The sequence below is a fragment of the Parambassis ranga genome, chromosome 20 (genome assembly GCF_900634625.1).
Source record: "Parambassis ranga chromosome 20, fParRan2.1, whole genome shotgun sequence".
Lineage (NCBI taxonomy): Eukaryota > Metazoa > Chordata > Actinopteri > Ambassidae > Parambassis > Parambassis ranga.
The window spans coordinates 14811859-14830146 of record NC_041040.1 but is presented as its reverse complement, the minus strand read 5'-3'; the positions used below and the strand labels follow the sequence as shown (position 1 = coordinate 14830146).

At 45.4% G+C, this 18288-nt stretch overlaps 1 protein-coding gene across 21 annotated transcripts in view; it reads right to left on the bottom strand.

The window, feature by feature from the left end:
* scrib (scribble planar cell polarity protein) overlaps positions 1–18288 on the bottom strand; it is a 51270-nt gene that overhangs the window by 2069 nt on the left and 30913 nt on the right. For 2 of the 21 annotated variants that reach the window (XM_028433008.1, XM_028433011.1), the window contains 26 exons: positions 18162–18242; positions 15998–16246; positions 15507–15617; positions 15140–15433; positions 14871–15059; positions 14663–14782; positions 13870–13926; positions 13288–13344; positions 12404–12484; positions 9481–9870; positions 8864–8935; positions 8665–8718; positions 8200–8253; positions 7738–7860; positions 7036–7146; positions 6602–6652; positions 6203–6370; positions 5724–5883; positions 5424–5643; positions 5242–5331; positions 4969–5151; positions 4246–4398; positions 3532–3671; positions 3255–3292; positions 2675–2749; positions 991–1045 (listed from right to left, as the gene is read on the bottom strand). In XM_028433008.1, the coding sequence (XP_028288809.1) occupies positions 991–1045; positions 2675–2749; positions 3255–3292; positions 3532–3671; positions 4246–4398; positions 4969–5151; positions 5242–5331; positions 5424–5643; positions 5724–5883; positions 6203–6370; positions 6602–6652; positions 7036–7146; positions 7738–7860; positions 8200–8253; positions 8665–8718; positions 8864–8935; positions 9481–9870; positions 12404–12484; positions 13288–13344; positions 13870–13926; positions 14663–14782; positions 14871–15059; positions 15140–15433; positions 15507–15617; positions 15998–16246; positions 18162–18242 (3376 nt within the window). Of the gene's footprint in view, positions 1–859; positions 904–990; positions 1046–2674; positions 2750–3254; positions 3293–3531; positions 3672–4245; positions 4399–4968; positions 5152–5241; positions 5332–5423; positions 5644–5723; positions 5884–6202; positions 6371–6601; positions 6653–7035; positions 7147–7737; positions 7861–8199; positions 8254–8664; positions 8719–8863; positions 8936–9480; positions 9871–12403; positions 12485–13287; positions 13345–13869; positions 13927–14662; positions 14783–14870; positions 15060–15139; positions 15434–15506; positions 15618–15997; positions 16247–18161; positions 18243–18288 lie in introns of all 21 variants that reach the window. The other 19 variants (XM_028433016.1, XM_028433017.1, XM_028433020.1 and 16 more) reach the window with 19 other exon arrangements.

Here is an 18288-nt window from a genome sequence, read left to right as displayed (position 1 = left end):
CGGGCAGGTCCTGCAAACCTGCAAAAAGGTGCCCCCTCAAAGCAGCAGCTGCAAGTAGGCAGAAAAGCAGAAAACTGAACTACCTCAGAGTTAAAGATATTTAAAGAACCAAATGAAAGTCATTACACTGTGTGTTTACATGCACTTAGATCATGGCTGTGTTGTTACATGTATGCATACAAGACCCTTGCTAAATTAAGAGAGCAAACATTCAGAGCAGTCAGTACCTGCAGTGTAGTAGCTGTATTCTAATGTTTTTTTACACTGTTAAACTAAATAAAGATGGGTTAAAAATATACTTTGACAACTCATTTCACCCGTCTGTGTGAGACCGAGCAGGAGTAAGTTTGTAAAGGTTGGAACAGTTTGTTGTACCACTGTACCGTATGGGGGTACATATCAAAGTATTTTGATATGTGAGTGCTTTTTGGTTTTTAGGCTGATTTCAATATATAAAAGATATAATTCACAAATCAATCAGAACATCTAATCTGGGACTTTTGATTGCACTCACACACGTCACAACACACAAACTACAGTGCATGTAAACACACTGACTGACACCAGCACTTTAATCTAATAATTCAGGGTTCCCTCCAGCCCCTGTCACAACACAAGTCCATGCACTGTCAGGATCATGGTTACACTATGAGTTAGTTCAGACAAAAACCTCTCTTGGTGACATCAGGAGCTGCTGTGTGGGTAGCAAAAAGCAAGAGCACACCCATATGGACGCACCCATCGTAACACCTGAGTCCACAGCGACGCCACACAACAACCAGGTTAGAGTGTAAATGTACAAAATCTCCTCACACACATTCAGCCCCACACACACACACACAGAGCAACAAACACGTACACATAGGATCCTACCAATATGAGCCGCTTATCCAAGGTAGTCACCTGAGTCAAAGGGGATAGAAGAGGTAAGGACATCCACACACTCTGTTCTTACAGCAGGTAAAATCACAAAAAAGCCACAGCACATACCTGGATTGCTGGAGCCATCATCCATAAACTGCATGTCATCAGCTGCGTCTGGGGACTGGAGGGGGAAAAAAGGAGAATGAATACCAGAGCAGCAGTGTGGCTTCAGTAACCTGTATCCCAGAGGAAGCCTTCACCACATGAGTAGTGCAGCTGGCAGTGTAGGACGACTGTCAGGCAACGTGCCAGCCGCTTGCTGCAAGTTTAGCAGACAGCACTGAAAGCTCCCAATCTGTCAGAGCCGCCACAAAGCAGGGTACATCTACTCAACTACACCCCCAGGGGATACCACAGCATGTTAAAGGAAAGGAGGGGGTTAAGTTAAGTCATCAGTTCCGGGGTGTGTTGTGTTGGGTGGGCTCGGCACATCGACAAAGAAACGGCAAACAGAGCGTCAGCACAGCACCAACGTCACCAGAGCAAAATGGAAAACCAAGCAGCAAGTACAGGTGTCATCCTTCATGTTACAGACATAACACTTATTTGGTTTCCCTTTAATTTGATTGGCATTATTCAGTGTGTTCTATTAATATATTTGACTTAATGCATGAAATGCATCAATGCACATGACCTGTTCAGACAATTCTCAGCTCGTGCCCACATTACATTAGTGATTTACAGCTGTCAGTCACTACATGATACAGACAGAGAGTCAATTCTATCGTTGCTGCAGTTGAAGAGACAAGATGTCTCTGTTGTGTGGACCGTGCTTTCAAATGCTTTTTCCTTCAGGATCAAGCAAACTGTAAAGGTTAGCATGCTGGAGCGTGTTACCTGCCTCTGTCCACTGAATCAGGAACCAAAGTATTGTTTCGTTATTGGTATAATATCAGTTTTTTGACATAATTTATAAAAAAAATTTGCCTGTCTTACAAAATCCATTAAAAATTTAAACTGTACACTTACACACAACAGAAACAATTAAAGAACAACCACCAGAAATAAGTACAAACAGCTAATGTGGTCACTGCAACAATTCGGAAACCACAAACTATTTCCACACGAGTAACAGACGACAGATACATGACCCCAAAAAATTACAGACCACTTCCAAACAAGTGCTGCTCACTACAGCTCCAGCACTACTCCGGGATTCCCCTGCTTCCCCTCCTAACTACTAGCACAGGAGGAGACCACCTCAGCAGATGAGTGTTTAAAAAGATAGAGCATGAGAGGAAATCCAGTGGAGGACATGCTGCTCTTCTGCCTGATATGTGACCCATGCGTGGAACAGGACAGCTGGAAGTGAATGTGAGAGTTGATGAAATGCAAATGTTTTTTTTAAACCCCCGGAACCAATTCTGGTTAGTGTGATCAAAAACCTGTCTCTGCATCTCTGCAGCTAGTGGGTATTTGTGATTGATTAGTCAGCTGGGATGAGATGGGTGTGAATGGTTACTGCCAGAGGTGCATTTATGTTTGTGAGTGACAGGTGGGAGGCAGAGGGAGGGAGGATGATTCGGTGTGCCGTTATTTTGTCTCTCTTCATTGGTGCAAGTGAGAGTTAGTGAGCCACACCACTAATAGTGCAGAGCAGAAAGTGCCGATCAATCACTGAGCCACAACCTAGACTGCAGTCACACTGATGCCTCTTGATTAACAGAGAAACGTGACGGGAGAGGCAGCAGGGAAAGCCAGGGGGAAGGGAGGAGGCTGGGGCCCCCGGAGCTCAGCATGCAACCAGTACCTGGATGTCGTATACGGGTTTGGAAGAAGGAATGGCAGCAAACTGTCGGTAGTCAAACTTCTTTGATGACAGGGACTAGAAGGATAGCAAACAGGAATGAACAGAGGTCGAGGGAGAGGGAAACAAGGATGGAGAAAATGGAGGAGGGTAGGAATAACAAAGAGAAGAACATGGTGGAAAAGGGAACTGTCAAAAGAAGAAGACGGGCCAATAAGAGGAAAAGGAAGTAGAAAGGGAGCGCAGAGAGGCTAATGGGTGATTTTTACCAGCCAGCTGTGGCATATGATTGGAGAGCGGTGTGTGTTGTAAGCTTTGAATAGTGACAATGAGAGAGATGGTGGATTCAATGTGTTTTGAAGCCAGTGTAGCTTTTTCCATCTAAAAAAAAATAAAAGCTGTGTCCCTTTCTTTCTTAAACAAAACTCCCTAAACCAAACTACAAAGTCAGCATTACAGCTTTGTTCAGATATTTGAGGATTCCAGCTCTCTGTACGAAGGGACAACTGTAACGTGTGTTCAACCCGACACAGTGGCACAGAGGAAACAAACTCAAATGCAGAAAAAGGGTTGTGGTGCTTACCAGCCTGCCTGGTGAGGTTACCCCTCGAGGACTGACCTCTGTCGAATAGACAAAAACATGTTTGAGCATAAACAGCAGCAAAAAAAGTAGATGTTAGAAGGCTATCCCTAGCATGTTAGCAGCGCAAAGTCCTCTAGTAACGTAGGCCAAATGCTTTCAATAAACAGAGAAATCCAACTTTAGTGTAATCATATCTACCTCTGCAAGAAAGCAACCACATGCATATAGCTAAAAGTTCAAGTTCTGCTTTAAAGATGCATGAAGAGCAACCGCTCACCTTCCATGGGAGTGGGAGAGGGGGTCGGGGCAGGCGAGGGCGACTCCGTCAGCTGGTCCAGTGTCCCACGTTTCTTCCCATCCCGGGACTTGGCAATGACCATCTGAGCTTTCAGTGCATCTTGCTCCAGAGACTTCATTCTACAGGAGGAAAAAACACAATCAGACTAATGTTCAGACAAAATACAAAAAAAAAAACAAAAAACAGAAACAATGACTGACAGAGCTACACACCACCACAACGGGTGGGTGTAGGCTGAGCACTACTAATTTTGGGTGCTCCTTGTCCTGGTTTGCTATGAAAAACAATTCTTAATTTCATTGCGCAATAAAAAAGGGAGGCATTCCAGGAAAAGGACTACCTACTGCTAGTAGGTTTACCCTTAACTCACAGAGGGCTTGCAAACTTACTGCCATGTGTTAGTACAAAGAACAGTATAAAAGAGAACAGCAAGGCACGAATGAAAATGAAGAGAGCTGCAGAGGGAGGGGAAAAGAGGCGGGAATCAGAGAAAGCTAGAGATGGAAACAGCAAAGACGTGCAGAAGCAAGACAGCACTAGAAAGGCAGTGGAAGCACTGTCAGGTTTGCTGCGAGTGCTTGCTTGGACCTTTCAGAACTTGGTCTCTAGCAAAATACCCCAACACCAAAGCACCCCAGCACACCCCCACGATGCCGTGCGTCTGGCCCTGGTGGCTGGGGCCGAGGAGCAGACCTGAGCTGGGAGGCTGCAGAGGAGGAGGTAGAGGAGGAAGTGGGGGGCTGGGGGGCCGCTGTCGTGCCCTGAGATGCCCTCACACGGGCCTGGTAGAGCCTCTTAGCCAGGTCCTGCTCATACTGCCTTACATCATCCTCTAGGCCATATGGCCTGTGCCCCACAAGGCCACAGAGAGGGGGGGGAGGAGAGGGTGAAAGAGAGGAGGAGGAGGAGGAGGAGGAGGAGGAGGAGGAGGAATGGAGAGTACACCAGGACGGAGGAAGAATATGAAGGAGAAGAGGAGGAAGAAAGGCACACAGAAAAAGAGAAGAAAACCAAAGAATGGAAGGTAAAACACTGACACAATTAGGAGAGCCACGCATAATAATTAAAACAATCTTTACAAATGACATAGTGAGAGGGACGGACTGAGAACACACACAGAAAGTACTGTGAACATACGATCTGGGCTACGTCTGGTGGGGAGACTAACCTCAAATGATCAAATAATGGTTTCATAATAAATGGCTCATTCTTTCAGTTATGTGCAGTCTGTTAGTGTTAATATCTCAGTATATGACTACTTATCTGAAAATGCAGGAGGAAAAACTAAATAAATCCATTAGAACATCCAGGTTTTTCCTCATATTAAAGTATATATTTCAGTAAAACTGAAAAACTGGCTAGACAATATTGAAATATTTTCAACTTTAACTCATCCTATCCTAGCATGAATGTTACCGTGCTGCCCTCCACATGGCTCTCTTCTCAGCTTCCAGAGCGCGTTTCTCTGCAGGGGACAGGTCCTTGTCAGACGCCACCGCCAGCTCAGGGCTCTGCATACGAAGCCTCTCTTGGTGTCGGCGCTCTGCTTTGGCTGTGCGGATCGGAGCTGCCGACTCCCCAGGGTAGACTGGGATCAGACTGATAAAACCCAACCAACAGCAGCGGTAAATGATGTGACACGCAACACAGAGATATTTTCATAGGTGTAATCCTGTACACTGCATTTACCCAGTCATAGAGTTGGGCCTCTGCTCCAGCCTGAAGCTGTCGTCTAACGAGTTCCTCTGAGAGTCTCCCTTACCATCGACAGAGGAGGGCCTACAAACACAGAATAAACTATCAGCTGTCAATTTGAGGTTAAAAAAATGCACATGTATCTGTGTTGCTATATACAATATACAAGCTCTTACCCTGAGCTGCCGTAGTAGCTCGGTGGTGTGACGTTGTAGCCCGGTGGTGTGGAGCAGTGCTGTGACGGGCTGGTCACTGGCTCCACTTTGTATTCTACTCCATCCAGCAACACCTTGCCAGTGGCCTTCATCTGTGCCACCTGTTTAGCCAGGTCCTCCTCCTCATCTTCATCATCCTCATCCAGCAGGTATTCTCGCGCCCTCTGCTCAAACTTCCTCTCTGGGAAAAGATCAGTGACAGAGTTAGTAGATCAGCTGATGGTTTGATTGTTGGTTTACAGAGAGGCGCTGGCAACAAACCTTCCTCCTCCCTCATTTTTTTAAGGTCATCTTCTCCGACCAGGGAGACTCGAGGTTTGGGTTTTTCTGGCGTCTGCTGCTTCACGTCAATCTCAAAGTACTTCTGCCTGTCCCTGAAAGAGCGCTGCTCTGGGCTATTCTTACCACCAGGAGAAGGGCTCTGCAGGGTTACAAGACAGTCAAGGTCAGATAACTGCAGAAATCTTATCCAGTAAATTATGTTGCATTACTGCAGAACAATTAGGAGACAGATCAGAGGCTGACCCTGAAAATGGCAGTGGAGAAAAGCGTTATGGATCAAGAAGAAATGAGAACCCAACACCGCTGAGCTGATTTCAGATTACCAGGTTCATTACTGTAAAATGTAGCATAGTTTTCTCCCCCATCTCTGAGGGCAGAGAAACCACCACCAGACAAGCCAAGCACCCTGCAGTCTGGGTTAAAATCAGGGCTGCTCTGTGGCATAGAGCGGTGGGTACCTGCAGGTCCAGGGATTGCCTGGAGAGGCGAGGCACAGCTGCCAGGCTCATATACTCCCGACGGTCAGAAGAGAGAGAGGGCCGGGGAGAGACCTTGTTGGTCAGACCCTGGCCACCTCCCTTCTGACCATCTGTGGCATCGTCAAACACGTCGTTGTACAGCTCGGGCTGGAAAAGCAGCACAGCATGCTTGGAGTGTATCCCAACAATAAAAAAAATATCTCCTTGATCAACAAAACATCAAATGCAGGATAAAAATCCCACATTACCACAACATGTTTAAGCAGACGGCTTTCTATTTCTATGCCTGAACAAGACTTTCTATCCTGGGAATTTATTTTCTCTGTGGCAAATACAGTACTATGTGTGTTATATTTTCTGGTAGATAAGACTGCTCACCTCTGGAGAGGGTTGTTTAGGTTGCAGATTGTTCCTTACACCGTACAGGTCCTGTTGGCAGAGCAGTAAATGTGTGTTAACAACAGAACAGAGTCTCAGAATAGAGATACAGAACAGGCGGAGTGATTAGCATACAATATACGAAAACAGAGGGATTGGATATTAGTACACGAGCCACACGGGGACGAATAAATAGATCACACTTCAGCAGTATGACAGATGATGGCAGTGAAGTAAAAAATACAAAACAAAAAAATGATGAGGGCATTCCACACATCACAGCACGTCACAGGACCCCCGATACGGGGCAGGCTTCAATTAGGAGAGCCTGCTCCAGTCAGGAGAGGGGGGAGGGGGGATGAGACCAACCGAACCAGTCAGCACAGCATGCTTGTGTTGTTGTGACCCAGTGTAGTCCGGGCAGCACGGCCTACCTGCGGTGGCTCCAGCACTGCATGAGAGCGAGGCACGGCGGCAAACGCCTTGTATGCCTGCTTGACATTCATGGGAAACTCGTCGGGCGAGGTGGGGGAGGGGGCGCGAGGCTGCAGGGGGGGGGGGGTGGGATAGGTCCACATGGTAACCAGAGGTGAAGAGGAAGAAGAGAAGGTGGGGAAGACAGACAGAGACATGGAGGAGAGGGTAGACTATGAAAAAAACCAGCAAAGTTGAAGACGACTGTGGAGGAGAACATGTGAACAGCATGGCGGCTGGTTTCATATGAGAGAGGAGGGAGTATGCCGGAGAGAGACAGACAGTAGGGCTTGGAGAGCTTCAGCGCAGATGTGAAGCTTCAGAGCTTCTTCATAATTTTACCAATTTGTGCCAAAAGACATTTCATAAAGCTCCATTTTTGATGGGACATATTTAATTCTGGAGCTCAGATCTGGGCTCCATTTCCAGGTGTAATCCAAACAGTGATCACCTCCAGGTGTGCCTGGGGCTTCACAGAGAGCAGCGCTCCTGGGGAGTCTTCCTGTCTTTGGTCTTAGCCTCTTTGGAAACAAATAGCGTATGTGTGCCATATTTATCTGCTGCACTGCTGTCAGACACGGTTTCATTATATTTATTGCAGCAGGCAGCACAGAGCTGAGAGCGCACAGAGAACAGCCCTACGTGGTGGTGAGGGGTCTTACAGAGGTCTGGGAGTTGAAGGGGGAGGGGCCATGCTGAAAGGGGTTGGGACTATGGCTGTCCGGTGTGGCAGGGGAGGTGCTCGGCCGCACACGTCCAACTGGCTGAATGGCACCCGGTCGCGTCTGTAAAGAAAATAGATAGACATGGATTTTTAGAATTCAAGTTGTTACAGATGTCAACTTTGTGTTGTGGCAACAATGACAACTCAAATGACATGATGTTTGAAATGCGCATGACATAAGGCTAATTTATTCAGTGGTTTTAGAATGAAGTGCTGAAGCTTCTGAAGAGGCTGCATGAGGCAACTCCTCATGTGAGCGGTTTTTATCACCATGTGCCCAGTTAATGAAATAAAACAAATAAAACAGCTCAATATATAGTTATAATGCAATGTGCCCAACTATGCTCTACTGTAATGGTCATCGGTTTTATAGTAGTTTCTGAGGTCCTTAGACACTCACTGATGAGGAGGTGTTGTCCTTGGCAGTGGGAGTGGACGTGTAATGAATGTTTGCCTGCAAAGAAAATTAAAATAAAACACATGACAATGACACAAAAATGCACAAATGCGCTAACTAATGGGGAATTTTTCTGATAATGCAGGCCACATAAAGACAGACGATGCAGCAACACCACCAGGGATTACCTTAAGCTATATTGATCACCAAATTTTGGCCCTTGGTCATATTTTGCCATGTGCAAGTGGACAGATTGTTTGCTCAAAAAAAAGTCGTTACAATCCTCAGTCAGAACGGGTCAGTAGAGAGTCAGAAACCTTCTATCTTATGAATGCACATACAGTCTGCACAAAGCATCAGTTGGCCTTATAGAAGCAGTCACATGCTCTTTAGACTGTAGGACTGTGGCAGCTCAACAAGCTATGCAAAATCCAGGCTGCAGCACAGAAGTCCACAAGCCCCACTTACAAAGCGAGTCTCCCTGCCAGCACACAGGGAGCTGCTGGAAGAGTGGTCGCTGGGCTAAGGGTGGGAGCAAAAGTCAACTGTCAAACACCTCTGCTAAAGAGCTGCAAGTGACTCGTGGAAAAGGATAAAATAAAGAGAGGATGATATGAGAGCAGGTGAACAGTGTTAAGAGGAGAGCTGGGTGTTTTGAGTTGCTCACCGGTTGAATGGTGGGGGAGTAAGGTGCTTCCCTGATTGGGCTGTCTGTCCGGGTATAATCGGAAGAGGGCGTCTGGAAAACAAGATCACACTTAACGAGCTGCTCTTCGTTTCACTCAGTACAGTGACAAGAAACACAAAATTCACTGGTTAGTATTGAGGTGGATTTATCTCCTTGTAAATTCACACAAACAAGCTTGTGGCTGGTAAACATGCTCTCTGCTGCATCCTGGAGGTCATGTTGCTTCCTGACTTATGACCCTCTTTTCAGCTGCTGCATCAGACATTCCAGTCGATCTTGAGTATGTACTGACGAGGTGCCTGAATACCTCACGAGGTGCCACTAGCACTGTGCTCACAGCAAATACATGCAACAGTTCAGCTGCGTATTAAACCAGGAATAATGCACATAACATAATAACACCTGAAATCTTGACAGATCAATGTTTAACCACAATAATCCTTAATTATCATTGTTGATGGATCAGCTGATTATGTTTTGGGTTAATTGTTTCACAGTGTGGCAAATCCAGTTCAGGAGACACGTGAGAGCAAAACAACAAGCTGTAGAGCAGCACACCATGCTGCCTCCAAACCACACGCAGGCAGGCCTCTTGCCTTGCTGAACAGCCACGGCTGCAGCTGGCCCTGTCTGCCATAGCCCACAGGAGGCCCTGACAGGATCTGCTGTCCAGGAGGAAGACCCTTTCCTTTACGATTAGCCACCAAGAAAGGATTCTCTTTGAAGCACATAGGCTGTGAGTCCACCAGGCAGTCCTCTTCTTCAGGGGTGAAAGCTGAATTAATAGCCGCTTCTGTTGTGCCTGCACTCTCAGTGTCGGCAGATCCATGTTGATGGTTGTGGTCTGTGTTCAGACTGGGACAGCACTGTGGGACCATAGGGCTGAGGGGGATTGTGGGTTGAAAGACCAGGGGCTCTAAAGGGGCTCCGTACTGGGCCTGCAGGGGGGCCTCCATGGGAGCGGTCAGAGTGACAGAGGTAGAGAACTGAAGAGGAGCACAGGAAAGAGGACAACACAAGTGACGTCAAGGTGGAAAGGAAATGTTGAATAAATAGGAACACTCGGAGAAGGCAGGGTTTTAACAATTATGACGAAAAAAATCTCAAAAAAATCTCTTTCAACTTTGTTGGATAAAGAATTTTCCAGGCACAGCCACAGTTATTATCAGTTTTACTTTTACTGAATTTATGGATCTATTCACCTAAAACTCATGGCTAACAAAATTTAAAATATGACTTTAACACCTGATTAATTACAAAAATAAATTTCCTGAAAGATCCTGAAATAGATTTACAAAGGCAGAAATATTTGTGATATGTGACACACAACCCTACATTCCTGTGTCTTACTGAGTGATTCTGTTAATAGAAAGCTGACACAGAAGCTTCTTGCTCACATCACTAAATCTCTCCTTGAAGCCTTTAAGATAAGTTTCTCAGCGCCCATTATTCATGACTCAACTGGCTCTGTGTGTTACTAGACACATCACCGCAGTCCGGGCTCTCAGGCTCTGCTTTAAATAAACATTATCAGAGCAGTGAGACGTTCAGGCTCCGGGACACCTTCTGCCCTACTGTACTTAACAGAGGGGGCGGCTGATGTCAGAGGGGAGGAAATATCTGTAATCTGTGATAGAGGAACTGAACGCTGCGTGCAGCTATAGATATTAAAAAAAATCTTCAAGTCATTCAGGTGACCAAAATACAGTGGATTTTATCTGAGGTGACCTTGTCTGTCAATAATCAAAATAGCACGACTAAGAATACAACAAGCATTGTGAGGCAGTGCTGCTCCACATGCTGACTATAAGAGTCTGCGGTGTGATGAGGGTCAGTGGGATGGAATGTGAACGAGTGCCCTTTTGGCACTGACACAGACTGTGGGGGACAGCTGGGGTTTCCAGAGGAAAGTCAGGCCACAAGAGCGCCGGCATTGCGGTTATACAGCCATGCTGGGAAAAGCTACACGCAATGGGAAGCAGGAACGGTAACAGCTTATATACGGTCATAGTGTTAAATTTGGACTGATTGAATGTGGATACTGAACTGCTTCCCTGTGGGACATTAAGCTAGATACATTCTAACTGTGGAGGTTTCTTAAAAACAGGCTAAGGTAATCCTGACAATAAATGAATAAACTGGTGATTCAACTTACAGCAGTCTGCTAAGACACAGCCAAAGCTTTCAGACACAATGTTAGAGAACTTCTGCCTTCCTTTTTTGGCAAAAGATAGGACTGCACCTGTCATTTTTTAATGTAGCATCTGCTGATCACTTTTCTTTTTTTGTTTTGGATGCATCCATACTCTCAGTTACTCTAACCTACTCTGTCCTGGATTGCTAGTTAATATACAGCTCATCACTACTGTTTCTACTGATTGGAAATATCACAGTTTGAAAACAAACTTGCAGCTAATAGGCATTATCAGCATTTTGTGGACTCACCACGTGTGCCAGAGCTACAAATCCAGAACATGAACAGCTGCATGTGATATGTAGGTTAAGTTCTCTTAGGCTCTACCACATTCACAAGTAGAGCACGAAAACAAAGTCTTGATTGCTGTCAATTTAAAAGTTATACAACTTCCAAGCTGAAGTAGGAACACTAATATGTCCTCTAGTGTTTTTTGTTTTACTTTAAATTTAGGATTAAGCATTTTTTGTGAAGAGATCCAACGTCACACAGCCAAATAAAAAAAAAAAAAAGGCAAGAATAACAGACAAGAAGCCAAACAAGTACAAGAAAGGAAAAGTGGAAAAGGCCTCCTGTCTACATACTCACTGTAGGATGGTCACAGGACAGCGCTGTATGTCCACTCAAACGTACTCCTCTGAGGACTTTGAGAACTTAAACTGAAACACTTGTCTGTTCCACTTAGGCGACACCCCACCCACCCGAGAGACTCCATCCAGTTCAGCGCCAGATGCAGGTTTAAAATATCGCAGAGGATAGGCTGGTTGATAGTAGGCAGCTGTCCCCTTCCCCCATCTCTCCAACACTCTCATGCCTTTTTACCACCGGACAGTGCATGTTCTTCTTTGGCCATGAATCCTCTTTATTTTCTTTTTAGCAGATTTTTTGTGTCTGCTTCTTCAGTACTTGATTTTTTCCCCCTTATTCTTCTTCCAGTACTGATCCTCCAGTTATTTTTCGTTAATCCATTCAGTCATGGTTTCTTGATAGTCTGGCACAGTTACATCACACTCAGTTGACATGTTGTATGGGTTTGGCCTTGAAGCGACCACCAGCACAGATGACTTGAGGGCACATGAAGGAGAGGTTAAGCACTCCTGCAGGGGCACCGGGTCGGCTCTGGGTCAGTCAGAGTTTCAGAACATAAATGCAACGGATTCCTTGCAGGGGTCTATTCTGAGTTTTGAAGGCCATTTCCAGCAAGAACCACACACAAAATACCAGGCGTTCACAACAACATAAAAACACTGCACTCCTTTTCAAACACATGAAAAGTAAAACCTTCCACCTCTGTGATGACAAATCTAACATCAAGTCAGACTTACCCTGTTGACCTTCTGCAGACTGGTGGTGGGCAATGCAGCCAGGGTTTTGTAGTCAAGTTTTAGAGGTCCAGTGCCAATGTTCTGATCGGGAATAAATAGACACAGAGATCAGAAGAGGTCAAGGCAAAGGTTTATTTTAAAATAAGCAAAAATGTGCTTAAAGTGAAATTTGGGGAAGCATATAAAGAATAACAGAGAACTGAGTGAAGAAACTTCCTGTGAGTTTTAGGGAGATTCTGCTCTGCTCAAAAAGAAATTCTGCTGTTTTTTATGTCAGCTGTAGACGTGAGGATTGAATGGATTCAAGTACCATGTCTGACAAAAAAAAATCAAGGTTTCCCTGTCTAAAAAAAGAGAAAAAATAAAGTGTACCTGATCAAAAAGTGGTTCAAAATGGAAGGACTCAATCAGACCACAATCCATCTTGTGAGGCTTGGAGTATAATAGTACTCTATAATGCTGATAGCAGGACCATCTGGACTTGTGCCCAAACAACACTAAGTTCATGTGAAAGCACTCGTCAATACTAAATTATCTGGCAAATGCTTGTTGAACCTGTTTCTAAAGGTTGTCTTTCTTCCAAAGAACTGAAACATATGTGCATGATAACTTGGGTAGTATTGGGTAGTACAGTATTAAAAAATAAGATGTCTCCTACAGCTTTTGGCCTTAACACTCACTCTCAGCAGCCATCTGCCCCTTTACTGATTTTCTTTTACTCACAGACATATCTTGTTTGTGCAACTAAAAATAACAATTTGAATAAAGTCTGAGAGCTGATTCAAAACAACCAATAAAACCCTGTGCTGCAGTTCTGTGGTGTTGTGGTTCAACTGCACAGGCAGGAAGTTTGTCTGAGGGCCTGCCGATGAGGAGTGTCTCACCTCAGTCTCCTCTTCTAGCAGGCGAGTTGCCTCCTCACGCTCCAAGCGCATACGCTCCTTCACCAAGAGAGGAAGGGGAGGAGGAGGAAGAAGAGTACAGAAGGAAGTGGACCCAACCGACCACACACAGCCACACAGTAATGAGATGGGGGTGGAATAAGAAAGGGGGAAAAATAAGGAAGTGTTAGAGGAGGAGGAAAAACAGCAGTAGAAGAAGGTGGAATGGAGATGTGATGATTGGATGAGGCCAAACACACCGAAGGTGAAGGAAAGATGAGAGAAAAACAGAGGGGAAAGAAAGGATAGAATCCACACACATTAGAAAGTACTCTATTCATTCGCTTTAGGAGCAGAAATCAGCATGCAAGGTGGGACATTGCAGGAATAGTTCTGTCAAACACAAAACCCACACGGGGTGCAGAGGAGAAGCTTCATTCACCCATTAACAGACAAACCTAAGGATCTGACTAAAGCTCCACTGCTCAGTACAGTGCAGTTCTGAATTTTCCCTCTGCTTATCTCACAGATGTGGTTTTACCTCTAGTTTGCTCAAAGAAGTAATGGATCCTTAGTTTCACTTACCACTTTCTCCATCTCTTCTCGCTCCCACTGTGATGTCTCTCTCACCATCTCAGACTCCTAAAGAAAGCAGCATATATAAGACGCTCATAATCCTGACAGACAGCTAATCATCACCCTGTGAACACCAACAGAAACACCACCTGTAACTAAAACCGATGCCATTCCAACATGTGTACTCTCTCTGTACGTGGTAATGACAATATTGATCCTGATGTTTGCGGAAGAGCAACAGAAACATGTCATTCAATGAGGCAACCGACCTCTACATTCCTTTAGTACGGGCAGGCTCCCAAGAGCTAATCTGGACAAAATAAACAACTGTGTTGGCGCATTCTGGCTGCTGTGGTGGAGAGACGTGTGGTGTGCATGGCAGGAGAGGCTGAAACTGTCCCGCTAACACCAAACTGCTGTGGAAGCACAGTGTTGGTGGCAGAAATGCTGAACAGAGCTTTTGATTCATGGGTTGACTTGAAAGCCAACAGGACTATTCTGTGCCACGGTTACCCAATGAGTAAAACTAAACTAATATGCAACTAACATGTTCACATCACTTTGGTCACACCAACAAAAAAATCAATGTGAATGTGACATTCCTGTTGGCATGTTGCCAAAATAAAATAAGCATCAACTTTAGGGCAAAGGCTCCAGATTTTCAAATTTCCAGATCCGGAAATGGTGTGCTGCTCTGCTTGAACTCACCTACAGATGCAGCACCCTGTTTTACGTGTGAGGCTAATATCTGACCTTAGCTGCATGGTTTGTAATCATATAAATACATTATCTGTAGTAGTACCTTCTGTATCATGTCCATCTCCTCTGGGCTCAGGTCTCGGTCTATTGAAGAGATGCTCTCCATACTGTTTTTGCGTACGATCCCGCTTGCAAAAGGGTTGGCAATGACGCCAGGAGATGCCTTATAATTCACCCAAACAGAGTGCTTCATGTTAGACTCAGTTTAGTCAGCACCTTTGCCCTCTAAAAGTCCATATTCTGTGTCTTACCTCCACAGCGGCCACTTTGTGTGGGTCGAAGCCATCACACACCAGCATGACTAGAGAATCTCCGATGGCACGAAGCACTCGCACTGCTTCTGTGTGTGTCATCCCCAGTAAGCTGTGGTTGTTCACCTCCAGGATACGCATCCCAACCTGCAATCGTCCATCTCTTGCTGCTGCTCCGCTTGAACTCACCTACAAATGACAGTTAAAATGAGCATTTCTCTCTTCCCTTTAACCACTAGCAAGGTCTATTTTTTTGACAGTCCATGTACCTTAGAGATAAAGATGCCCTCATCCGTGGGATCGAATGGGTTTCCAGCATGACCCTTGGCCCCCCCACGAATACTTATGCCGAGCTTTTCCCCTGGCTGCTTCTGGATCAAAATTTCCTGCATCCCAGGTGGTGAAGGGTCCCTCCGTACCAACATACGGATCTCCTGCTTGTTGGCCAGCAGAGCTCGCACAGCTTCCTGGTGTGTGGCGTGTCGCAGGTCGATGGAGTTCACTTCTAATATCCTGTCTCCGACACGCAGCCCACATTGACATGCTAGACCATGAGGAATCACCTGAACAAGGCATGGACAGTGAGACACACAACATAAACAAACAATGCTAGAAAATAACTCTTTCAAGTTATACCTTTGAAATGAACACCCCGGGTTCATTGATGCCGAAAGGGTGACTGGCATGATCGCTGCCTCCCACGATGCTCAGACCTAGAGGGCCACCTGACTTCACCAGCGTCACTTCCTGTGAATTCAAAACAGAAACTTTTGTAATATTTGAAAACAGTACATTTAAAACTGCAGACAACAGTCACTCTAATTTCTAACTATTTCATTCAAGCAAATACAAACCAGCAAGTGTCTACTTGCATCTTTAAACAGCATCATCAGTGCTTTGACTGACAATGATGCTGCATGTGCTACAAGCTACACCCTAAAGCACGCCATTAGTTAAATTAGACCGAGCTTTTCATACCATGCACCATCTTCTCTGGAACTGGACAGCATTCAGGATAAGGCAGGGCCACATAAACAAACATTAACACCAAGTACATCAATCAGTTACCACAGCATCGTCTAAGACACAGATGACAGAAGTCAGTTCTTGGTGGGGGGGGTCCTTACCTCGATGGGGTACTCATCCTCCATCCGGCTCAGGTGGTTTCCGTGGAGGGAAAGGCCTTCCTCTTCCTGGTCTGGAGAATCTGAGGGTTCTGGGGGCGGAGGGGAATGGGCTCGTGCCCGGGACTGACCTGGAGAGCCCCCTGATGCATTCAGGTCTCGCTCCACCAGGAGGGCGATGGTGGGGGAGGTGCCGGTAAGGAGCGCTACTGCCTGGTCATGCCTGGCCTCTGTCATGTCTACACCATTGATCTGTATTGACAGTAAAACCACCACGGCGCGTGTCAGCCCACCAGGACGATCATTCGCCACCACCAGCATGATGTACATTAAAGAACAAACACATGCTGGAAATGGCATGCTGCCAACAGAGTTCCGCATCTCATCACTCAAAGTGAATATCTAATTATGGGCTGATTTTTAATTTTGAGATTTAGTGAATGCATACAAGTAAGTACTGTTATTTGAAGAAGAAACCAATGCCTAAACAGAGTGACAGGAAAGAGACAGAAGTGGTAACAGCAGGCTGCTGCAGGCCATTCAAGCTAGGAGAGGTTCCCTGAGGAGGAAAAGCTGCAAGCAAGCAAAACTAGCTTTTCATTAAACTTCATAAAACTTCATAAAGGGAGCATATAATACTCATGCTGCTATCTTTTAATGTAATCATTTCAACCCTTTCCCACCTTTATGTTGCCTTTGTTGACTTAAAATACAAGGGGAACTGTGTAGCACTTCCAAAAAGTTTGATCTTAGGTCCACAAAGGCAACCAAGGACAGCTGGTTTGTTTTTAAACTGAACACAGGCATTCACAATCTAAAGCACTGTACTAACTCCGACAAGCAGAGGTCAGCACTGACCCGACAGTACCAGCTCTTACCACAGGCCGATGTGCTGCTGCCGCTGCCCCTGCTGTGGCATCTACATCAGCAGGACGACAGGCTCAGCCCTCTCCACCCCCGCCACCATACCCACCACCACAAAGGCAAAGGAGATGCACTTAATGTATTAGTGAGCATGCAGAAAGAGGGAGTGTGAGAAAGGCAGATAAAGAGAAAAGCAAAACCAAGACTGCCAGAGGAAAGAGGAACTAAAAGAGAAGAGAGAGGATCCTCAAGACATCTGAAACTCATTCATCATAAGTGTGTTCACAAAATAACAGTGACTACAGTGTGAATGTGTGTGACAGTTATGAGGAGAGATGCAGAAGAACAGCCAAGCTATGGTCAGCAGAGCAACGAAAGGTCATGCACGAGGCCCTGAACAGTGGCCTAAATGTTCCTCTATTTAACCAAAGAGCTACGCAAAAAACTGGAAGGACTTTGGTGTTAGTAGTATGAGAACCATATATTACTCATGACTGATGGGAGGTAACTCTGATCATTTTAATATGTTGAATGTGTCAGCATGGCAACACAAGTTAGTCTGGTCTATCCTAAACAGGGCAAGACCCAACTTGAGTGATGAAAGCAGTGTTGTCGGCACATCAGAGACAATTACACAATAAAAATGGAAAAACATCCAACAAAAATGAATGAATGGATGGATAAGAGTCCCCAGGTCTAGGTGAGCATGAAAACCATCATCAAGTTGAGTTTTTAGGCTAACCCAGAAAGTGATGTACTGTGTATATTTCAGGAAATATGAGGGATGATTGATAATATCTGGTTCTTTCATTAACTGTGGAACCTCCACAGCAGCACTGACATCACTATCAGTTTGACCACTGAGCTATATCATCTATGGAAAGAGGTCATATTCCAAAGGAGCCAATCAGGTGAATAAAGTGGAAGCTGGACAAATATTATGCGAGTGATAGGTGTGGCTGGCTGCTGTGACCCATTTTTAAGGTTGTCCACCTGCAGCACAGTCTTTACATCCCAGGAAACAGGTGTAAAGGGAGACCTGCACACCTCAATGAATCTTTGCAATAATTGAAAGACTGTTGTTGACATGTGCTAAATCTTTTCTTATCAGCAGCAGATTCAGATATGATACTGAACTTCATGCATTTAACACATAATCACTTGACTTTACATGTATTTAACAGCTGCAGCTCCTACGTCAGGCAACAAACCTTCCTCACCCCCTTTCACTGTTAACACCCAACTATGACTTATTCTCATTTCTGGGTCTCACTGAACACTACAGAGGGATGATATTACTCACAGAAATCACCCTGTCGCCCACATGCAGCGTGCTGTCCTTGTGTGCCGCTCCACCCTCTGCGATTCGTGAGATGTAGATGCCCTGAAATCAGACAGAGGAGACCTGTTTACAAACACCCTGCCTGTGT